This window comes from Fusarium subglutinans, assembly GCF_013396075.1.
Source record: "Fusarium subglutinans strain NRRL 66333 chromosome Unknown NRRL66333_c0000058, whole genome shotgun sequence".
Classification (NCBI taxonomy): Eukaryota; Fungi; Ascomycota; class Sordariomycetes; order Hypocreales; family Nectriaceae; genus Fusarium; species Fusarium subglutinans.
The window spans coordinates 53,077-74,240 of NW_023502121.1; the positions used below are offsets into that span (position 1 = coordinate 53,077).

Genomic DNA, 21,164 nt, shown 5'->3' on the forward strand with positions numbered 1-21,164 from the left:
AGTAATAGGTGAAGATTAAGCGCTTTCCTCGCTACTGCTGTAACCACTTTCGATCGCTCCAGCAGTATCAACAGAACTCTCATCATGTGAAAGCGCCGGGTTGGCGCTATTACTCTTGCTTGCGCCCCGAGCAGTGCCAGCAGCCGCAGCAGCGCTACTGGTACGGCGTGTGGCTTGTCGGGGCCGATTTGGCAATGCCTTGGGGTCTCGATTGATGTCGTAAATATTCTGATTCGGCGAATCATCAGGTTCATCACCTTCTTCGTCGCCACTGCTAAGATCAACACCATCAGGATATCCATCTGAACGGCGTTGCACTGTTCGTTGGCCAACAAGATCTCGTAAGGACGAAGACATGTCGACATCGTCTGAATCATCATAATCGCCATCGGCTGTAGACTCGGTAGGGCTGAACGGCGGAAAGAAGATTGCAGGGGGAGGCAGCGAAACTGGTGTCAGCCGCTTGATACGGCCTGACATGTATTCGATCTCAATAGGAGAGCGCGTAGTAGGAAGCGATTTTAAAACCCCCAAGTCTGGTGAAGACGTTGACATAGTCGCCCGTCGCCGAATGATAGCATCCGTGTTTTCACTAAACATTCTACCACCAACTTGAGGTAACGTAGACAAATCGTCTTGCTTAGGTCGCTTGGTAGAAACAACAACCATAAAATGGTCTTCGGGTAAAACTCCTCCTAAGCCACAAGGCTCAAGGGGGAAGTGCTGCATGTACTGTGCATTATCAGACCACGTAAAGTCCAGATCAACCTCGCTCAAATCGTCGGCATCATCTGTCAAGCTGGGTGGATCTTCACTATCGACATCCATCGCTGTACTTTGCTGACTGGCCAAGAGCCCACGATCAGTCAACGGCCGATAGTTGATGAAAGAACCAGAATCTGTTCGTCGGAGAGGTGATGGGGGGACCTTGAAACTATCTTGATCTGTCTGAGTCTGACCAGCAGCGCGCATCTGCGTCGTTGGCGACATATCTCCGGGATCTCCAGACAGATCCGTGCAAAATGGAGCACCGCTATAGTAGATAATGGCACCATCATGGCGGCGCTTCCTGCGGCTGGAGGCTCCTGAGCCACTCAGCCCCCATCTCGATTCGCCAATATTACTTTCCTCTGGAGGACCAAAAGAAGAAACGGTTTCATCGAGTGAAGTCTGGCCACCCGATGAATCCTGCTGAGCGAACAAGGGCTTGTAATGGAAACTTTCGGATGGAGCACAAAGCTGTGGGTCAAACTTCAAGCCATTCTTGCTTGAGCTTCCAGACTGGAACTCGTCCCCTGTGGAACGCCCAGTTTTTTGACGCTTGCGCTTGTTCTCCATGCCATCCTCAGTGTCGTCTGTAGATGGACTCTTTTGAGAATTATATCCAGAGCTGTCACTGCTGAATCTTGTTCCCTCTGTTCCACCTCGCCATCGAATCTTTCGGCCATCAGGCGACAGCTGAAATTTGGTGCTTATTCCTGAAACAGCTGAGCGGACAAAGTCGGGGGTCACGTTGATCATATGGAGTTGAGCCAAATTGCATAACAAATTCAGATAAACCCATCCCTCAGCATCGGGGTGCACATCCTGGCTATGTTGTTCGGCTAGCAGCTCCGGAGGTACCAGGCCCAGATGGCGAATATAGTCCATGTTCTCAGCTGGAACCTGAGTACGGTCAGGGTCCAAATCACGAGGCCGTGTGGGCCGTTGCTCGGGCAAGGTCGTCATAGGAGGAGTAGTGTTTGCGCCTGACCCTGTACTGTTGCCATTGCCATTGCCACCGGACTCGGTATTGTCGCCGTTGGAATTGGAGGCAGATGCATTGTCAGCAGATCGACTCTTTTTACCAGAGTGACCAGATTGCTGCTCAACGGGAAGAATTCGAGCTTCTCTCGTGGGCTCTTTACCGCTGGTCTGTAAAGCTGGCGGTTCGTGGATAGAATTTGACGTGTTTGAGACAGTGGGCTGTGTCTCGGCGACAACTGGTGCTAGAGCTGCAGAACTTCCACTAGGCAACACGGGCTGCTTTTTCACCACATGACGCCCGCCAATCTTTCCTGTGAATAATTGTTCAAGTCGGCGAACAACAAGCTTCTTTCTCTCCTTCTCCGTCATAATCATATGTCTCGGGTATAACCCTTCAGGGATATCACGGAGGTAACTTTCAACCGCCTCAGACGACCTAGCCTGGGAACCCATGCTAGGCCGACTCAAAGACATACCCGAGTTGGCGCCGGTTGACATAGAGGCGTATGCAGAGTCAGCTGGGCGAAAATTTGACCCTGAGGAAGACGAGGCATGTTTTGATCCAGATCCAGAATACATATTTTCGCGAGTAGCGTGTCGAGACTTCTTTTTTTGTGTTGACGACGTGTTGGGAGACCCCTCAAGACTTGCAGCGAAATCTCGGAGTGTCGCCTCCAACTCTCTCTTCTTCTTTTTCGGTAGTCCATGAACCTTGATCTCGAAGAGCTTCTCTTTTCGAAGCATATCGGGACCAGTGTTCTTATATCGCTTAAGCTCTTCCCTCAGCTTCTGTATCTCTACCGTAAGATCATCGATGACACTTCTGTAATCGTCTGCGCTGCTGCTGTGTGCCGCGGTGAGCTTTGGGGGGGCGAGTTGGTGATTGTAGTACATCTTCTCTTCATTCGAAGAATCGGACTCTTTTTGAAAGAAAGGGGGGTCAACTACCATCCCAATCAGTTTCCTACACAATTCAATTTGTAACAATGGTTCTTACCTTCCATAACGTTGGTGTCGAAAGTTGCCGTTGGGTTCTGATTTGACTGGTCAAACCATGTGTTGGGATCGCTCTGGCCCGTCTCATGACTATCGCCCGATGAGTTTCGTCGAGGTGATCCTGTCTTGGTCGGCTTGATAGCGGGTCCTGAGCCCTGGCCGGCGTTGATCGATGCATCTTGTGCTAGTCGGTGATGGCGCAGTGTGACAGAATTCGCGGGAGAGGTGCGCCGAGGGAGGGGATGGCCAGTCTTGGACGAAGACGGCGGAGGTTGCGTTCCGTGGGAGGTGGTTTCGTTAAGTGGCATTGTCTTTCATAAAATTGATGGATGGTTTAGCATTTCCAGAACTATGAAGCAGCAAGCATATCGTGACAAATAGTCGCCGAGAAGGGTCCTGGTATAGACCTAAGGGTCCGACGATCCGTGACGTAGGGCCTGGAAGCACCTTGCAATAGGATGAGAGCCTGAGCGTCAGGGGAATTATTAGCACAATCCATAGGTTTACGAAGCAGCGGGATGATGGAGGGTATGAGCAATGAAGATTCTCGCGGACGACAGAGACGAGCTCCTATTGGCTGCGGAGCAAGGACCGATCGATCGATCGAGGCTTCATCGCCAAATGACGAAAGATGATGAGACGCGGGTTACCACTGTCTCACGAGGGGAAAATACCGGATGTTTCTAGGACACTCACCGTTTCCAGAAACCACTTTAAGGCAATTGGAGCCTTCTTAGATATCGCTCTGCCAAATCCCCAAGAATTCTCCGATTCCACAAGACGTTGATTGATGGTTTTCCAAAAAGCGTCGCTGTATGTGCGTGGGTGGTATTGAGTTGGCGCGAATCAGAACGTATCTCCACAGTCAAGCCGAGCCACAAACAAAGGTTGCATCCACCAAAAAGAGTCGCAGTCGTTCAGCGCTGGTGATGATCTTTGGTCGAACGAGGAAGCTCTTCGAAGCTTGACTTATTCGCTACCGTGAAGAAATCGTTCGATGTGCCAATCGGTGCCCCAATATGGTTCGGAACAGGTTTGCAATATGCAACACTTTGTGATTTAGTACTTCCTGTAGTTTGCTGCTTGATTGTGAATTGAGATCGTTGTGCGAGTTACTAAAGTCGGTGGCTCGAAGGCGCGTTCGTGTGAGGTCTTGATACGGAATGCCGGTCAAGTAAAAAGCTGCCTCTTCGAGTGTCGTGAAGTGAAGACAGAAAGCCTATGCGGTACAGAAATAACAAAGATATTACAGCTTCATGGGCTGGAATGTGTTGGAAAGAAGAGAGAGCAAGCAGTGGAGTCAGTATTCCAACGGTCGATATATGAGTAGACCAGGGTGGCACCAAGGTGGCACTGAAGTCGATGGGTGTGAAGACGCTGGAATTAGGAGAAGCGACTGCTTACTACCGTTCCACAGAGCTGAGGGGGCAGAGAAGGTCTGGGCGAGTGGACGGGATAGGGATTGGTGAGGAGTCCAAGCTGAGCCTGAAGAGCTCAGGAGTTAAGTTCAAGAAACAACAAGAGTAATAAACAAGCCACAAGCTGGGAAATCTGTCCTGGAAGGATACTTAACAGGAGGAATCTTATTAAAGGCTGAAGATCAATGGCGAGTCTGGGGGGCAAATTCTAGATAGTGTGGTAGTGGGCAGTTGGAAGAGGGCATTCAGATAGAAGAGTTTTGTCATTCACTCCCGGTGCAGTAGAGACAGTGAGGTACTATCCATGCGCACCCGCCAGGGCAGCCGAGTGCCGGGGCGAGGCGGCGGCACCCATTCACGAGCAGTACATACAGCGAAGGCGGCGAGGGGGAAAGGTTGGGTTGAGCGAGGATGCCAGGTTGGGACGAGGATGCAAGAGCTAGAATGGTAGATCGAGCCCTCATTGCTCCGATTTCCAGGTCGTTGGAGAAGCATAGAGATCAGAGACCATCGGGCCCAGAAACCACCAAAAGCAGGGACCTCCTAGACCTCCTCTAACGGGCTCAACTAGCGTCTCGGGGCACCACTTTGGTGGTGTGGATCTTTAATTAGTTAACCCCTTTTTTTTCAGTGGCCACGCCAACCTGACCCATTAGAGACCAGGTTCATATCAGGGCAGGATTTCAGGGTGGTTGTTGAATCTTGTTATGATCACACCCCTTTGACTTGTCACCTCCGTCGCCTTCTCGCTTACGCCCCGGCTTTGTCTGGTTGCGGGGGCTAAAAGAGCATATATTGACCAATGACGAATCAGTTTGCTGAATGAAAGAAAAGTGAGGCCCAGTGTCTTCCACATTTCTCAATAAGCGAGTTGCCCTGTTTTCTTTCACCCTCTGTGTCAAAGTTGGCTGATGATCTTGATTTTTGTCTGTCATCGGTCCAGGTTTGACCAAGACAATTTGGTTTGGAGGTTTCCAGACTCCCGCCGAGTGCTAAATCGAACCTGGCACGTTGTGCATTTGCCGGATGCTTTTCATTTACCGAACTGACTATCAACTCACATGCTGTCTCCCAGATAGCTTCAGTCTCTTGGATACGTGTTAGCTCCCCTGGTCTCTTATTGACTTCGATTTATAAATGGCACCATTGTTCTGCTCAAGGCACCACCAGAAGAGCCGGCGGATCTGAACCCCAACACAGTCCGAGTCAAGGAAATGGGCTGTGGTGGTTGCTAGATGCCCACTCTATACCCGAAACTCAGCTCTGCCAGGAAAATGATCTCCAATCATCCAAACACAAACACACGGCAACCATCTGCAAACGCCATTTTTTGCTGCCATTTTTCAGTTTCCTTGCTTTTCTGAGCAAGTATATTGCACTTGCTCACCTTATCATCTCACGATACCCTCTTTTGATGTGTGGGATATCGGATATCCTGACACAATTCACCGGGGAACCGGACTAACCGTGTTTCTGGCTGGAGACCACGCGTACCTAATCCCTGACAAACCCATGCACGTCCCAAGACCCTTTCCAAGTTTTTGATATTCAGCTTCGTGATGCCACTGCATAGTACTTCCCTGTTACAGTTTACAGCAAGCTAACATGCTCAGAGTAAGGTAGAGATTGTGTGGCCTTTTCCGGCGTGCGATATGATACGATAGTCCAGCCAAAACCCCTAGAGACATGTCATTGACTACCCAACTGAGGCTCTGGATTGCAGATCATTTGCCATGTGACGTCGGTCCGTCATCCGAGTGAGGAAATCCAGGGTCCTCGCAAGGTCAAGTCCCCTAAGCGCTTAGAACATTTCGAATGGTTTCTACAGACAGAAATCTCGATTCCTTGTTATCGCCCAAAACCTACGTAGTAAGTAACGGATAGAAACCAGAATATTGTGGCAGTAATTAATGCCATGCTTTCGAGGTTTCTAACGGGTTTTCTGAAGAAAGTCACGAGACTGACAGCAATGTCAACCATCCAATCGGGACGATTCTCTGTCCGCTCCCAAGTTCATGGTGTTCTTGATGGACAGGGGCAGGTTCCTACAACACCAAACGTATCTCCGATTAGATGCACATCTCAAAGCCGATTCTCCGTGGCAATAGGATATGGCAAACTTTGAGATGCGAATCGAATTCTCAAAGCCTGCAAAAATTCCTGTCTCGAGTGGCAATACACCTCTGTCGCGCATTGCCACATCTCTTTCGGATATAAGCGACTGAACACGTTCTGATTGGGTAGATTGGCGCGTCAATTTTTCTCGATCTCGAGGAAGCGCAGTTGTAGCTTGGATCGAGCTCCACGGGACGACCCTTCGTGCAGCTGGATCGCGGACAGACTTAGGCAAAGATGGCTTGAGTCCATCGACTACACAATCCCTTGTTTCGTTTGAGGGGGTTGATTTCTTGCACAAGTGTCGATCAACGCCCTCAAAGAGAAATCTAGAGGTACCCTCTTTATTGGAGGTTTGACTCACTCCTTATGCCAAAACGCGATCTTCCAGATGATGGGGATTTGAACAATCTCCATGTTGATCGCCCGTTCATCGTCAGCATCGCCCCCTTCTAGAATCGATGATGAATGGTGAATTCGTTCGAGACCATCATCAGAGACGAAGCTGTAGGCGAAATGTCGTGGCCCTCCGGTACGAAGGAAGGATTGTGAGATGAAAAGCAGATCTTGATTGTTGTACTTGGGATCTTGTCTTATCCAAGGTTTATCACACTATGCATTGTACAATCGAAAGATCATGAAACCCTTACTTTACACCATCGTGGCGAGGCACAAACATCCTAGCCCCCCTGGTAACTTTCAAGATCTATCGGGACGGCCCATGTGTTTGATCTCTAGGCATTACAGATGTACACGCGATCTGTGCAACATCCTGGCCACTTACAACGAATCGATGAGCTTCCGTGTTCGTCTCCATGACTAGCCTTTGCAGTATGGACCAGTTTCTTTACAGCGCACAGCACAGAAGCTTAATCATAGATTGTTGTATCACAAGTGCGGCCGTCGTCACAATCAGTTAGTTTCTCACGTCTTGCGTCTTCATGTTATACGTATGCACGAGCCACTGCGGTTGAGAGGCAAGGCACATGTGTTTCTGCTTCTTTGACTATTCACCGCTTGCGATAGGTCAAACCTAGCATTCGGTCGAAGGTCTCGACTCTGTGGATGTTGCTTATTTCCGCTCGATCTTCGGGACCTTACCATTCCCCCACGATCGTCACCAGAATTGGTACGTACACCAACAAGATAGCAAAGCACAGCTGGACCCTTCCTCTCTTGGCTCCCGCATTAAACTAGATGCGTGAGCTAACTCGCCCTTTCGAGGGACCCTTGGCCGCCGGAGCGGGACCTCCGGTGTCCCTTGACCACTAGGATGTTTTAAGGATGCTGTTCGAGCGTCCCTGGCAGATATCTACTGTTTGAAGCCACACATAACCCCTGGGCGATCGTCGAATTGAGACGAAGTGACTGCTTAGAAAAGAGCATGTGGCTCGTGAGGTTGCACAGATCTATAGCACTGTGGATTCCGATCGCTCAGGATGCGGGAGATGATCTAACCCTTTGGTGCGTGGCACCAGACTTGAACGCGCACATCATTGGCTAAACAGCTTTTGGTGTAAGTTGAGCCTCCATGGTATTATGAGAATGCTGCAGTTGATATGCTTCTAATAACCCAACGACACAGCTCCTGCTCCCTTCACTCATCCAACCTGAGAAAGTCTGGTATTATCTCAAAACTCGACCCTAAAGACCCTGGTCCAGTATTCATCACAGACTATGGTTCGCTGGTTTTGGTTCTCGCATCAGCTTCACAGGGACTTGTAACAGCCTCTCCCTGCTCCTTCTTACGGGTGAACTACATACAACTGATTCGGCTTGATGTTGCCATCCTAAATGCTTGGAGCAAGCAATGGTATGTCTCGCTCATATCGGTCTTGGGCTAAGTCAATCGTATCTACACGACATGATATAGCGGTGAAGATCTAGTGCTTTTACGATGCCTTCAGTTTTTGTTTCTTTTTCAACCCCTTTCCCCTGTCGCCAATTTCGAACGATTTAGAGTTAGTTCGGGTTTTGTTATTCCATCATGATTTGACACAAGAAATGCATTCGTATAATACTCATACTGTCAATCCACTATCCGATATCATGGGAAATTTTTGTGTAGCTGATATGGGATGTTCAGTTGTCAGGAAAGGGCATTGTTGATTTCTGATCTCAATTTCTATATCACACACCGAACTTCATGTATAGAAGAGATGTAGCTAGAATTGTCTTTGTGGAAGTTTACTAGGTACTCAATATAGGGTGGACTGGTTGTTGTAAGTGCCTCAATGTTGCTTTCCATGTACAGTTTAGGTACAGGAAATGAGCAGAAGGGATTCACTGATAGGATCTACTCATCGGTGCCTTGGTCTCCCTTCAGAAACTGGTATTAGCAATCGTTTCATCGACGACCTCAGAGTGCACCAATTCCTTAAGATATTTGTACCAATGCAGGCAAAAGAAAAACAAAAAAAAACCGAGAGGCAATGTTGTTCGTCTCTATTACTGGCCGTTGTACTATTTTAGGATTACAACTCTATGTCTATGCAACCGAGCATAACTTCTAACGCTTCCGCCCTCAACTCCAGAGTCATTGCATCGACTCACGCGCAACAATAACCAACAGCCCACAAATCGCTAATGCCACATCCACTACTGCTACACCATCCCGAGGGATTCTTATTTTAGATACGTGCTCTCACCATCATCATAAACATCAAGCTTTTTGGAGAAGAGACTTGCCAGTCATCTCCTCGGGTTGAGGCAGACCCATGGCAGCAAGCACGGTAGGGGCAACATCACCGAGGACACCCTCGTCGGTCTTCTTGAGGCTCCAGCCCTCGGGGTAATTGGCCATAAGGAGGGGTACCTTGTTTGTGGTATGGCTAGTCTTGGGCTTGCCGTCAGGGAATTTCATTTCCTCAGCGTTGCCGTGATCGGCTGTGATGAAGAGGACGTAGCCCTCCTTCTTACAGCCCTCGAGAATCTTGCCAATGGCCTTGTCGGTGGCCTCACAGCCGATGACGGCAGCGTCATAGACACCAGTATGGCCAACCATGTCAGGAGGGGCAAAGTTGTTCATGACGAAGGGAAATTTCTGCTCACCCAGGCGCTTGACAACTTGGTCGGCGACACCATCGGCAGACATCTCAGGTGCCAGATCGTAGGTAGCGACGGACTTGTTGGAGGGGACGAGATCCTGGGACTGATCACGGGTTTCGAGAGGGAAGACCTTCTCAACACCACCATTGAAGAAAAAGGTGACGTGAGCATACTTCTCAGTCTCAGCAATGTGGACCTGCTCAACGTTCTGCTTGCCCAACCACTCGGCGAGGACGTTACCCATATGCTGGGGTCGGAAAGCAACCTCAAAGGGGTAGTCACCCTTGTACTGAGTCATGGTGACAAGGGGCTTGATCTTGGGGTACTTGAAGTCGGGAAGAGGAGACCGATCAACATCACCGAGAAGCTGGGTGATTTGGCGGACACGGTCGGATCGATAGTTGAAGAAGAAAACGGTATCGTCATCTATGCTGCTGTTAGGGGTTGTGTTTGAAACGCAACTATTTGAAACTGACTTACCCTTGATGCGGCGCTCATCGCCACCAACAATGATGGGAGTAAGGAACTCATCCCTATCAAGGTCACCACCGCGCTCATATCGAGCCTTGACGGCAGCAACGGGATCCTCAGAGGCTTCACCCTCACCAAGGATGAGACCCTTAAGGGCGATCTCGAGGCGGTCCCAACGCTTATCGCGGTCCATGGCGAAGTATCGGCCAACAACGGTACCGATCTCACCGATGCCAATCTCCTTGGCGGTATCGACAAGTTCCTGCATATAGCCGGCGCCAGACTTGGGGTCGGTGTCACGGCCATCACCAAAGAAGTGGATGAAGACCTTGGGCACGCCATACTCCTTGGCAGCCTTGAGGAGGGCGTAGAGGTGGGTTTGCTTGGCGTGCTGCTCTCGTGTAAGTGACTGATAGTGGGAAGAAGGAACTGTATATGATATGACTTACCACACCACCGTGGGAGACAAGACCGCAGAGGTGGAGCCGGCCGTTTCCAGCAGCAGCACTCTGGAAAGTCTTCTTGATAACATCATTCTGGCCCAGCTCGCCGTTCTTGATGGTCTGGTCGATTCGGACAACATCCTGCCATACAACGCGACCAGCACCAATATTCAAGTGTCCAACCTCAGAGTTACCCATGAGACCCTCGGGAAGTCCCACCGCCAGCGATGAGGCCTCGAGCTCAGTGTAGCCCTTGGAGTCCTTGTAGAGAGCGTCCATGACGGGGGTCTTGGCGTTGGTGATGGCATCGCCGTCCTTGGGGCTGTCGGCAGAGGGAATGCCCCAACCGTCAATGACGACTATAAGAATGCAAAAACAACATGATTAGCCAGGCGAATTCCAAATATACGAGGACAAAACATGATGTAACAATCCAATCTGGTCGCCAGACAATTGGTGATTCCTGAGCGACAGAAGTAGTTGTCTTCAAACGCTGCTCAGGATAATGAGCCATTGCAGCGTTGTTGCTATCGCGATCGCGGGGCATGAAGATGGTTTTGTTGGAATTTGGAGGGGGCGGGGCATGACGACGTACTGAGGCAAGCTTTTTGATCAGTCTTGGACATGATGACTACTGTTTGTTGTTTCTTTTTTTTCTTTCTTGCACTGAAGCAATGAGAAGAAAGAAGAAGAGGACCAGGGAAAATGAGAAAGAAGTAAACGAGGTATAAAGAAGAGGCTCTAGGAAGATAAGGATAAGACGGAGAGTAACTCGGGCCTGTCTTGAGTAAAAGAAATGATGCGTGATTTGATGGGCCCAGACACGACAGATGATTTTGCAGGGAAACACGTTGTAGTAGTGGGGGTTTATGTCATGTCACTCACCAGCCATGATTTGTATGCACACTGTGCGTAGTATGCATAAAGGCACAGTTTCTAACGTGTAATGATGAGTTCACACTGTCAGCCTTTGACCTTTCTCCCTCTCTTTCGGACCGTCAACCCAACAACAGAACGGCCCATCGGCCCAATCGATCTTTTCCATTTGCCCACCACCATCAGTGATAAAACTCGACGCTATTACGAGGAGGCTGAGAGAACCCACCCGGCCTATTTCCCCGAGCTGTATGTAATAGAGATACGACCCCATCAGTGTCACTCACCTTGAACTGCCTGCCGACATCATACTACACCGCATCCATACCTACGTCGCCTGATTCTCTCCCACCATCCTTTCCAAGCGAGTCCTCGAGCGGTCAAAGTTGAATCGAGTCATATCAGAGCACGACAGATCATGCCTCCATCATCTGCATCTGCACCTGCATCTGCATCCGCATCTGGCCCACACCCATTGGCCCTCCCGCCCACGTTCTCTCCGGATACTCTAGACGCACTTTCCGAGCTCTCTCTCGTCCTCGCCCGCGTCCGTGCCGGTATTCAGTCGTCAGCTGGAATCACTACCGAGCCTGCACCGGGGACCACCGGTCCTAACGCCTTTGGACCTACGTTGTCTTTCAAAGATGTACCTGGAGCCACGGATGGCCTGAAACACAAGCTGCAGCGTGCTCGCGCACAGGTCCGAGAGCTCCCGGACATGGACCGATCCATCGCCGAACAGAATGATGAGATCCGTGACCTTGAAAATCGCATCGAGAAACAGCGAGCATTACTCCAACGACTAAGAGACGAAGCCACCGGAAGAGATCGGAAAGAGGACGTCAGCGCTGGTGACAAGATGGAGTCATGATACCCGTCCAGTGTTCCTTATGATGGGTCACGTATGATTTTTGGAATCAAAGTATTACTTTTAGCAAGGTTGTCATCTTGGTTTATCAGCAGGGTGTTTGGAGTTTCGTATTAAATAAAAGGATTTCTGATTGCGCGTTGCGTCCTACCTCATCTGCTGATATACAGCCTATGGCTGGGTATGAATTTCATGCTTTAGCTGTTCATCATGGTCATCACCTCCGTGGAATACCCAGCTTTTTCAAGGACTCCTCCACACTGACACCAGGCTGGCCAGGGACGACAGATATCCAGAGGTCATCACCGAGCCTTTCATTTTCGGACAGAGTGGTCCAGTTAGGACTGTGACCAGCCTTGAGCCATTTAAAGTCATCGACCTGGTCCCACTGGTTTTCTTCAGGCTCCTCGGCGTCAGTCATCTATGCACCTGTTAGTCTAGCTATTTAAATACTGAAGATTATATCTTACATAGGGCTTGGGCAGAGGTGCAAATCGCATGCCAGAGCAGTCCTCAATAATAGGATGACTGCCACAATGCAGGTAGATGTCAACGTTACTGCACTCATGAATCCGTACTTGCCTGGCCACAACAACTATAGTGCTGTCAGACACTCCTGTGATATGGACTGCGCCATTGACGCGACCCCCAACGATGAGGCTCTTGGATACGTTCTTAATAGCGAGGCCAGGGAAGGCTGAGCCCGAGGAAGTCGGAATAGACACGTCGATGATACAATTCTTGACATCAGTGAGGCTGCCTGAAGAGGTGGCACGGGACGCCGAAGACGGCAGAATAATGTGAAGCCCTGAATGATTCGAAATGCTAATATTCTTGGCAGCCGAGAAGCTGGGCTTACGAAGGGAAGATGCGCTGGGCCGAGACATCTCTTCATTGTAATTTTTGTACGTATCCTTAGGAGGTAATTCGCTGAGAGTGTCTTCCTTCATCGCCGAAGGAGGATTGACGATGGAAGATGCAATGGCCATGTCATGCTTGGCTCGAGAATGGCTTCCAGGGCTAAGCCGAGGGTCGTTCTCAGGAGCGCCCATATCGACGTGGTCGGTCTTACGACGAAACTGAAATTTTGACTTTGGTGTAATTTTGGTGATTGTCTCGTTCAATTTGTCCTGGAGGGACTTAATGGTCTATCGAGCATATGAATGTCAGTCGAAGCAGGGAGTCAAAGAGGCTAGCTGCAATACCTCAGAATACTGTTTTCTGTCATAAGAAGGTGTGTAGTCGGCAGCATCTGACACTTCGTTTTGTAGCTTGGCGATACTGGCAAGAATGTGATCAATGGCCTCCTGGCGCTCACCACCGACACTAGCAATGGATGGTAGCTCATCGATCAGGTCTTGGAGTACTACGCAACATGGAAGTTAGGCAATGGAGCGCATTGAAAGACCTGAACATCCACTCTTACCTGTAACACTCTCCAGGAAATGGTTATAGAAACGTTGCTTAGGATCCATGGTGGCTGAATGAAGAATGACCTGATGGGTGGCAGCCCAAGGGTCGTGTTGATGAGTTGTTGTTTGAACCTGTGTTTCCATTACGGACAGTGTTAGTACAAGTTGCTAGTTCGAGTTCCCTTCTATATGCTCTGCTTGGAAGAAGTGTGAAAGATGATGTTACGGTAGATGGTGTCGGGAAGCGGACGAGAAAGACTTTATATGGGTAGTGCAATTGACCTATGACAAAAACAGGTATGAATCAGAGAACTGGGAGGCCGATTTCACGTTCTGATGAGGACGTAGTAAAGGGACTCTGGGCCGAGGATGATCTCTCCAGTCTTGGAGATATATATGCATGACAGGTTCAAGAGACCTAGAGAACGTGTCAATCACTTACCAGGAAGTGAAATAAACCGCAGCAAGTGATGCCAATATGTGCCTCTAGTTTCTACTACCCCCAAGCGCTGCACTGCTACCCCTCGTCTCCGTACGACTTGGAGAATGCTTCCTTAGCTTTCAGGGTCACGACTTGAGGTCTTGTCGAACCAGCAGCTGGTAGTGACGTCAATGCCGCCTGATGGGGTCGACGAGAATGGGAGGACGCTGTAGAACGTGGCGATGAGTGGAGCAGCCTGCCCTGAGCGGTTGGGGAATAGCCTGTTCGAGATGGATGGACGGGATGAATTGGTGGATGGTTCGGCAGGACAAGTATTCGTTAGTGAGAAATTGGCGGGCGTCACAAGGCATGGGACAGGAAGGGCGAGGTGTTAGGTGTACTGCAAGCGTGGTGTTGTTGCCAAACGATGGCACCACTATAAATCGTTCAGTTCTTTAGAGCCGGGGTTGACCATGCTTCGTTGATAAAAGTACGGCGGGGAGACTTGGAGAGGGTTTTGGACCCCTTGAATAGAAATGGTGGGTCAATGGCTTAATGCCCAGGTAAATATTCTTCAAGTTGAAAAAGACGATGGAGAATTTGGAGAGCACCTCGGAAGCATCATCCACTTGGTAGAGTGGGCCGAAAAGGAATTCGAGAAGCCTACGATCGAGGCTTTGGAGGGACCCTTCAAGATACTGACAATGTCTTCTTTAGACACTTCTATTGGTGACCTGTAAGTCACACTGGCAACCAACCATCGCTAAGCTTGTCGTCATTGCTGGTTTGCACAGACATTTTCGGACACAGCATTCGTATGCCAATGGCAACTTGTTAACTTCTTGTGGTCTCCGCCGAGGAGAAAACAAGGTTGACGTTTTTTTCGGGGTCTGGGGGTCTGGGGTCATTGAGCTTGTCTTAGTTGAACGCCGTGCAGCGTGGGGAACATTAGCAGTGTTGAGTATTGGATAATGTTACATCATTGGGTAACCACTTCTGAGACGTTAGAATTTGAGCTGAGAGGCCTCTACAGCAATCAGCCAAGTCAATCCATGGGATATTGTGTATATCTAAGTTTGACCATCCCGGTTCCAGCCCAACTTGCTCAGATGAACAGACGACATAGGTAGACATGGACACAAAAGCAAGCAGGTACAGCTTAAAGGATAAGTCGTAGGGACTGTACCTGACCTACTGAAGTAACCCATGGGTGACACAGGACCAAGAGGGCCGTAAATCCGGGGAGGTGGGGTTGGAAGAATGAAAGTTCATGTGTGTAAGATTAGAGGATGGAAGCAATTGCAACCGAACTGCAAAGCCGACTTACATACAATGTGACGAGTGCTTTTTGGATTAGCCTGGGCCGGGCCAACACTTGTAATTCGTGACGATCAACAAATTACTCGCACAATACGAGTCAGGATACACGCCCGCAGGGGCTTCTGCTTCATGGAAATGGTGTAACCCAAGACTAGGTCTCGATCGATGCACAATTCCCAGATCTGGCCGTCTTTCAGTTGATCGTCAGGACTATTTACTTTCCACAACAATTTCTACAGAACTCATTGATACTTCTAGCTATTGTTCATTACTACTTAAGCAATTCTCATGTCTGTCATTCATCTAGCGCGTCCATTATTCGCTGAGGTTCTTCTGCCTGCATTGGGCAATGGCGGGATATAAGGCAGCGGCATCCGCTTTGCTGGTCTGGTCTCCGTGTTCAACGCTCTCCACATCTCCCAGATGGTTGCCCGGCGAGCCGGCAACATGCTGTATTGTAGACTATACAGGTTCTTGCGGTTGATTGGCGGCACGAACTTGCCCGTCAGCAAGCAGAAGAAGACTTTTGGTGACAGATAGTGCTTCCGGATGCGATTTGCCATCTGGAAGTATTGGTTGAACATGATCCGGAATGTCAGAGGAATCGACTAAGAAAGGTGTCAGCGTGCTATGTTGCACACGAGTAATCGGAAACTACACACCTTAAGGTAGATTACCGACGTAGGCGGCAATCCGTCAGCATTGTTTGCTTTGTCGTGCCTATAGTCATGGCTATCTCGGAGCTCAAATCGCATGCCACCTGGAAGTCTCCTCGGATCTTTTATTCTCAACATAAGTGCAAATAGAGGAAAGTGGTTTAGACATGAAAGAAGGGTATCAAAGCCAGCCTTTAAAGAGATAATCGCCATTCTTGCGATGGCAAAGTTGAGATAGAAAACAGCGACTGTCGGTAAGAGGAAGAAGAGTAGCGTAAAGAGGATAGTGCCAACAAGGAGTTGGTCTAAATCGTAGTCGCAAGAATCGATACGGTTGCGAAGAACGTTATGTTTCTTGCCGCGGAAAAGATGAAAGAGGGACTGGAGAATGGTGAGCTGCCAATGGTATATACGTCCTGATGCAAGGTAGAACGAGTAGATGTGAATGGTCAGGGTGGAAAGCATGTCAGAGAACATAGCAATCGGCATGCTAGCTCCAGCAAAGGAGGAGAACCCTATGAACCACACCATCTGGGGCAATGCTGGTGTTAGAGTCTCGATACAACCTATATCTAAGTTAGAAAGGGTATAGAGGTTTGAGAAGGTTCCCAAGACTCACTAGACCAGTAATCAATGACCCAAAGGAACAGATCTCCTAAGAAAGCTGCCAGTTCACCATTGAGCTTGAGACCAGCCGGCCATCCCATGAGCCATGATATGCTGCTTTGAAGTGCGTCTACCGTGTAGGTCTGGAGTAGATCCCCGATTTGCTCAGCAACCCAGTCTGCATTCTCAATAATGTATGAACCTAGGGCGATTCCGATGATGACATCGTTGGCAACAAGCCATAAACTGTTGTAGAAACGGATATAATCTGGATGGCTAGTTGTGACACTGGCCCAGTTATTTTTCCGTTGTCGCAATTTCATATACTGCATCGGCCAGTAGCAAAACTGTTGTAGTCGTATCTCAACTTGTTGTGCCGTGGCCGATATATCTTTCAGGGCCGCATAACCAGGCTTGGCTCGAAATTCAAGCAGCAAGAGCAGCATCTCTGCTACAACGCGGTGGCCCATGAGAACAAGGACAAAGGCCTTGCGTATAGTAGGGAAAAGATAGAGCGTAAACCATGTCCACAACTGAAGGATGACATAGTTTCGCATTGTCGATGCTGTTTCAACAACCCTTTCAGACACACTAAGGCTTCGGCGCGGCCTTGATCCCAGCCGTCCCACATTTTTCTGCAACGTCTTCTCGAGCTCCCAAGACCAGTTTATCTGATTGATAATTTTGGGCAGGGCCCTGTCGCGTGCAGAAGGAACTCGTTTGAAAATGGTGTGCTGCTTGAGCTTCTCAACCAATTGGCGGTTCTCTTCTTTCTTTTGGCGCTCTCGAGTCTCTTGCTCCCCTTCCGATACTGCTGTGTCGCCTGACAAGGAGCCATCATGACCAAGCGCAAGTGCAATCGGATTCAGCGAAACGTATTGCATTCCCTGGGGCTGAGGTCGGTCATATAGAATGAGTTGTACGCTGACGGCCTTCGCGCATGTGATTTTTGGTTCCCTTGGATTTGAGTTGGTGGTAGCACAGAACCAAGATGGGTCTGCGGCGGCTGCATCGATGGCATTCGAGAGGCCAAGGACATGCATTGAGCTATGGCCACACATATCGGTGATCTGGCTAGTCGGGTGAAGCTCGCTGCGGAACAAAGTACCGGCTTTGAGATGGAATTCGGTATTTCGTGCCTGAGAATAATTAGCATACCCCTGCTATCGTATTGCAATACTTCAAACAAACATCAACATCTTCGAGGATGGTTACAACAAACACGTCCAATATGGAATTGCGCCATCCCACCACGACACCAGGGCGATCAGACTTGCGAATGTCCGTCGGCCAGAACACTCTCATCAACCCATCATGCTCTACCATGACAAGCGACTATGTCAACTAGGGCTAGTCTCTTAAAACGAACCACGTCTTCTGAGTTGCTCCCGCGCAGAGACACCAGTTCCTGTTCCTCTTGGATGCTGAACAGATCTTGTTAGCCATTGTCAGCGGCTTCGGATGTTGCAATCGGGCGTACCAGATTCGTTTCTTTTCTGGCTAGGAAGACTGTCGGGGCGCAAATAGAGAGAAAGAGGACGGAAAGTGCAGCAAAGGCTTTCGCTGCGCGTGTCTTTGTAGTTATATTAGTCCTGTAGAAGGTTGCGAGGGAGTGGCATGGACTCACGACAACACCGTTTTCCCAGGCGAAGATGGCAAGTTCATAGAGACGAGTGACGAGATCCCAACGGGCAGTAATGTAACCAGCGACGAAGATGCCGAGCGTCAGGATAGAAAAGGGGTGCATAGAAGCGCTATTCCTCGTGGCAGTACATGCCGTCCTCCGGTAAAAGGTTAAAAGATATAGAGTCTGTGCCAAGCTGTCGGTAGTGGGTTTGCAGTCGAGACGAAGCGAAGGTTAACCGCAGGTTCGCAAAGCCGATAGTCCTGAATAACGACGAGAAAGTTTGGATATGAGCGTCAAAACTAACAAAAGGAAATGTGATGGGTTAGAAGGGCATTGCTAACCCAATGGAAGAGATCGAGTTGGTAGGTTCCCCTTGCACGTTGTTCTGTCCCTGAAGAGCAACATGGAATGGACTACCAGTAACAGTGGGTCACTCAATCAATTAAAATCACGTGTGGGCGGCCTGATTCCGCATCCTTCAAGGCGATGACGATGGTAGGCAAAAACATAGGAGAATGATATGGAACGGACGGGGAGGAGGAACTGCAAGGCAGCAGAAATTATATGGAAGTTGAGTAGAGAGAGTATCAGGTATATCTGGGGCTCTTGATCACCTAGGCTCCAAACAATCATATTTCTTCGTCGGGGACGTCGTGCTCTCCAGTACACGATATGTCATTCTAAAAGCAATATTAGTACGTTAGAGGGCATGGGAAGTAAGAACGTATCGTACTTTTCGGCCCAAGGTGTTTTAGATCGTTCTCTTTGTTTTCTTCTCGGGCCTCTTCCACTAATTTATCCACACCTCGATCCTTTAGAGCAACCTGTGGTAAGTGAGCAACAGGAAGCCTCTAACCTTAAATGAAGAGTACCTTAAGACAATTTTGGTATTCTTTAAACATATCTGCACATTCTTTGTTGTCCTTTTCTTGGCCTCGAAGGTACTCTGCATATGTTCAGCTCAGTGCCACAGTAGAGGTCGAGATACATACTTTCGCTGTACCATTTTAAGAAACATGTATCATACCGCCTAGAATTATGTATCAGATGGGGCTCATATCCATTACGTGAGATGGACTTACTCCTTAACCTCGTTGCACTCTGGAGCTAGTGAAGCTGACATTTTGAACTGATAGTGGTTATGATGTAAGAAGTTTGAAGCATTAAGAAATCTACATAGGGGGGAATGCTTAGGGTGGCCCCGGAGTTAACGACGCCAAGCTACACCAAAAAGCCACTCCACCAGGTAAAAGGGTGAGTGCCCAGTCAAGACAGAACAGCCTTTATATATGTCCGTTTCAGACACCTTGATATGACAAGCCACCGCATGAGCATATCGATGCCGAGCCTTGTTTCCTCGAAAAAAACGGAGAAATATTGACAATTCTATTGTGTTCATTAATGTAACAACCTCGACTAATAGGGATGGAGTCTTCAGAAACGCAACAAGCTGCCATTGGTCAAAGCTCTCCCCCGCCAAACAGAAGTCTCCACAATAAACGGCCCAGCTCACTCTAAGCCTGTCGCGTCTGAACGCGACTCAACCGAACATTCGACTACATACTCCGTACTCATCGTGAAATGCTATGAACCATCAAATCACTCTTATGCAAGCAACCCCGGCAAAGAGTCATTTATCGGCTTGAATCTCTTTAATATCATACTTAACTATGACGCCCTCGGAAGATGAAATCGAGCAGGCGCTCTTTGATGCCACTTATCAAGTCTATCAAGCTACACCGGACGAAACTACTGTGAACAAGGTTCGCAAACAAACCGAAGAGAATCTTAGGCTTGATGACGGATTTTTCTCAAGCCCGGAGTGGAAGCAAAAAAGCAAAAGTCTGATCAAGGAGCAAGTGGTATGTTTGGCTTATAAACAACGTCTATATCATAAGCTTACACAAAGTTTAGGGGAAACTTATGGATGGATGGGTTCCAGACAGCAATAAAAATGCAGATTCAGATGGAGAAGACAAAACTGGCGTAAAGCGCTCTTCTCCTGATGCTGAATCTCCTGAACCAAAGCCCAAGCGCCAGAAACGCGTCACGAAACCCAGACCAGCACCAAAGTCAAAAAAGGCAAACAAAAAGGACAAGTCTGATATTGAATCTGACCTTGACTCTAAGCCCAGTGTATCCAGCGAACTGAGCGAATTGAGTGATCTCAGCGAGGAGGAGAAACCGCAGAAGAACCGAAAGCGAGCGGCGCCAAAGAAAACAGCACCAAAGCACAAGTCTAAAGCCGTTGAACCCGAAGAAGAGGACGAAGAGGATGAGATCAAATCTGAACTTGAAGTGCCAGGAGATAATGATGATGAGGCTGAGAATGGAGAACTCGCAAGTGAAAAGGCAACAAGTTCAAAACCACAGAACTCAGAAGATGGAGAGGAGGGCTCCAAAGGAGGTGAGAACAAGCCAGTTATTGACGAGGAAGAAGAATATTCCGATGTCATCGATGAGCCAGTAAAGCCGAAACGCAAGAGGAAGGAAAAGAAAGAGGTAGGTAGCAAGCCAGCAAAGGCTACCAAGGTTGCCACAAAGAAAGTCACTACATCTGACGACCCTAATACTGAAGAAATCAAGCGACTGCAGGGTCAGCTTACGAAGTGTGGTGTTAGAAAGCTTTGGCACAACGAGCTGAAGAAATATGGCGACGATGCCAAAGCAAAGATTCGGCACCTTAGGAAGATGCTCACTGATATCGGGATGGACGGCCGCTTCTCAGAAGCGAAGGCGCGCGAAATCAAAGAGAGGCGAGAGCTTCTGGCCGAGGTTGAATCTGCGCAGGAGATGAGTGCTCTCTGGGGTGTAGAGGGCCGTGGTCGTGCAAGTCGCAGCAAGAGCAAGAGTGCTAAGGTCGTTGAAAGCGGCAGTAGTGACGCCGAGGAAAACGACGGCAACGAGAATAATGATGACGAAGAGGACGAAGAAGAAACGTATGCTGCGAGACGCAAGAGAGCAAGGGCGGATTTGGCGTTCCTGGGCGATGATGACAGTGATTCCGATTAAGGCCTATGGGTATTCTATGCTTGTGATTCACCTGTCTATGTTGACGGTACGTAATTTAGGGACATCAGGATGCATCACGAGAAACTTTGTACAAAACGGTGTCTGGGAACAGGAGTGGCATGGTTTTTC

At 49.0% G+C, this 21,164-nt stretch overlaps 7 protein-coding genes across 7 annotated transcripts; 2 read left to right on the top strand and 5 right to left on the bottom strand.

Annotated features, from left to right (window-relative positions):
• Positions 1–15: 15 nt before the first annotated feature.
• Positions 16–3,050, bottom strand: FSUBG_5716 (period clock FRQ; the record flags this gene model as incomplete). Its single annotated transcript, XM_036683842.1, has 2 exons — positions 16–2,690; positions 2,744–3,050. The coding sequence occupies 2 exons, from the start codon at positions 3,048–3,050 to the stop codon at positions 16–18; spliced, it is 2,982 nt and encodes a 993-aa protein (XP_036538705.1).
• Positions 3,051–8,937: 5,887 nt separating this feature from the next.
• Positions 8,938–10,863, bottom strand: FSUBG_5717 (2 3-bisphosphoglycerate-independent phosphoglycerate mutase; the record flags this gene model as incomplete). The annotated part of the gene is made up of 4 exons (XM_036683843.1): positions 8,938–9,749; positions 9,804–10,185; positions 10,244–10,596; positions 10,833–10,863. The coding sequence occupies 4 exons, from the start codon at positions 10,861–10,863 to the stop codon at positions 8,938–8,940; spliced, it is 1,578 nt and encodes a 525-aa protein (XP_036538706.1).
• Positions 10,864–11,531: 668 nt separating this feature from the next.
• Positions 11,532–11,984, top strand: FSUBG_5718 (microtubule-associated protein; the record flags this gene model as incomplete). The annotated part of the gene is made up of 1 exon (XM_036683844.1): positions 11,532–11,984. One exon carries the CDS (start codon positions 11,532–11,534, stop codon positions 11,982–11,984), a length of 453 nt encoding a protein of 150 aa, XP_036538707.1.
• A 214-nt stretch (positions 11,985–12,198) lies between these two features.
• Positions 12,199–13,456, bottom strand: FSUBG_5719 (tubulin folding cofactor C; the record flags this gene model as incomplete). The annotated part of the gene is made up of 4 exons (XM_036683845.1): positions 12,199–12,402; positions 12,452–13,129; positions 13,187–13,347; positions 13,408–13,456. The coding sequence occupies 4 exons, from the start codon at positions 13,454–13,456 to the stop codon at positions 12,199–12,201; spliced, it is 1,092 nt and encodes a 363-aa protein (XP_036538708.1).
• Positions 13,457–15,433: 1,977 nt separating this feature from the next.
• FSUBG_5720 (n-acetylglucosaminyl-phosphatidylinositol biosynthetic gpi1) lies at positions 15,434–18,143 on the bottom strand (the record flags this gene model as incomplete). The annotated part of the gene is made up of 7 exons (XM_036683847.1): positions 15,434–15,742; positions 15,797–16,356; positions 16,410–17,535; positions 17,588–17,715; positions 17,766–17,820; positions 17,877–17,969; positions 18,024–18,143. The coding sequence occupies 7 exons, from the start codon at positions 18,141–18,143 to the stop codon at positions 15,434–15,436; spliced, it is 2,391 nt and encodes a 796-aa protein (XP_036538709.1).
• A 555-nt stretch (positions 18,144–18,698) lies between these two features.
• Positions 18,699–19,146, bottom strand: FSUBG_5721 (mitochondrial distribution and morphology 35; the record flags this gene model as incomplete). The annotated part of the gene is made up of 5 exons (XM_036683848.1): positions 18,699–18,703; positions 18,757–18,847; positions 18,896–18,969; positions 19,016–19,053; positions 19,106–19,146. The coding sequence occupies 5 exons, from the start codon at positions 19,144–19,146 to the stop codon at positions 18,699–18,701; spliced, it is 249 nt and encodes an 82-aa protein (XP_036538710.1).
• A 547-nt stretch (positions 19,147–19,693) lies between these two features.
• FSUBG_5722 (transcription factor) lies at positions 19,694–21,035 on the top strand (the record flags this gene model as incomplete). The annotated part of the gene is made up of 2 exons (XM_036683849.1): positions 19,694–19,885; positions 19,938–21,035. 2 exons carry the CDS (start codon positions 19,694–19,696, stop codon positions 21,033–21,035), a joined length of 1,290 nt encoding a protein of 429 aa, XP_036538711.1.
• Between the last annotated feature and the right edge of the window lie 129 nt (positions 21,036–21,164).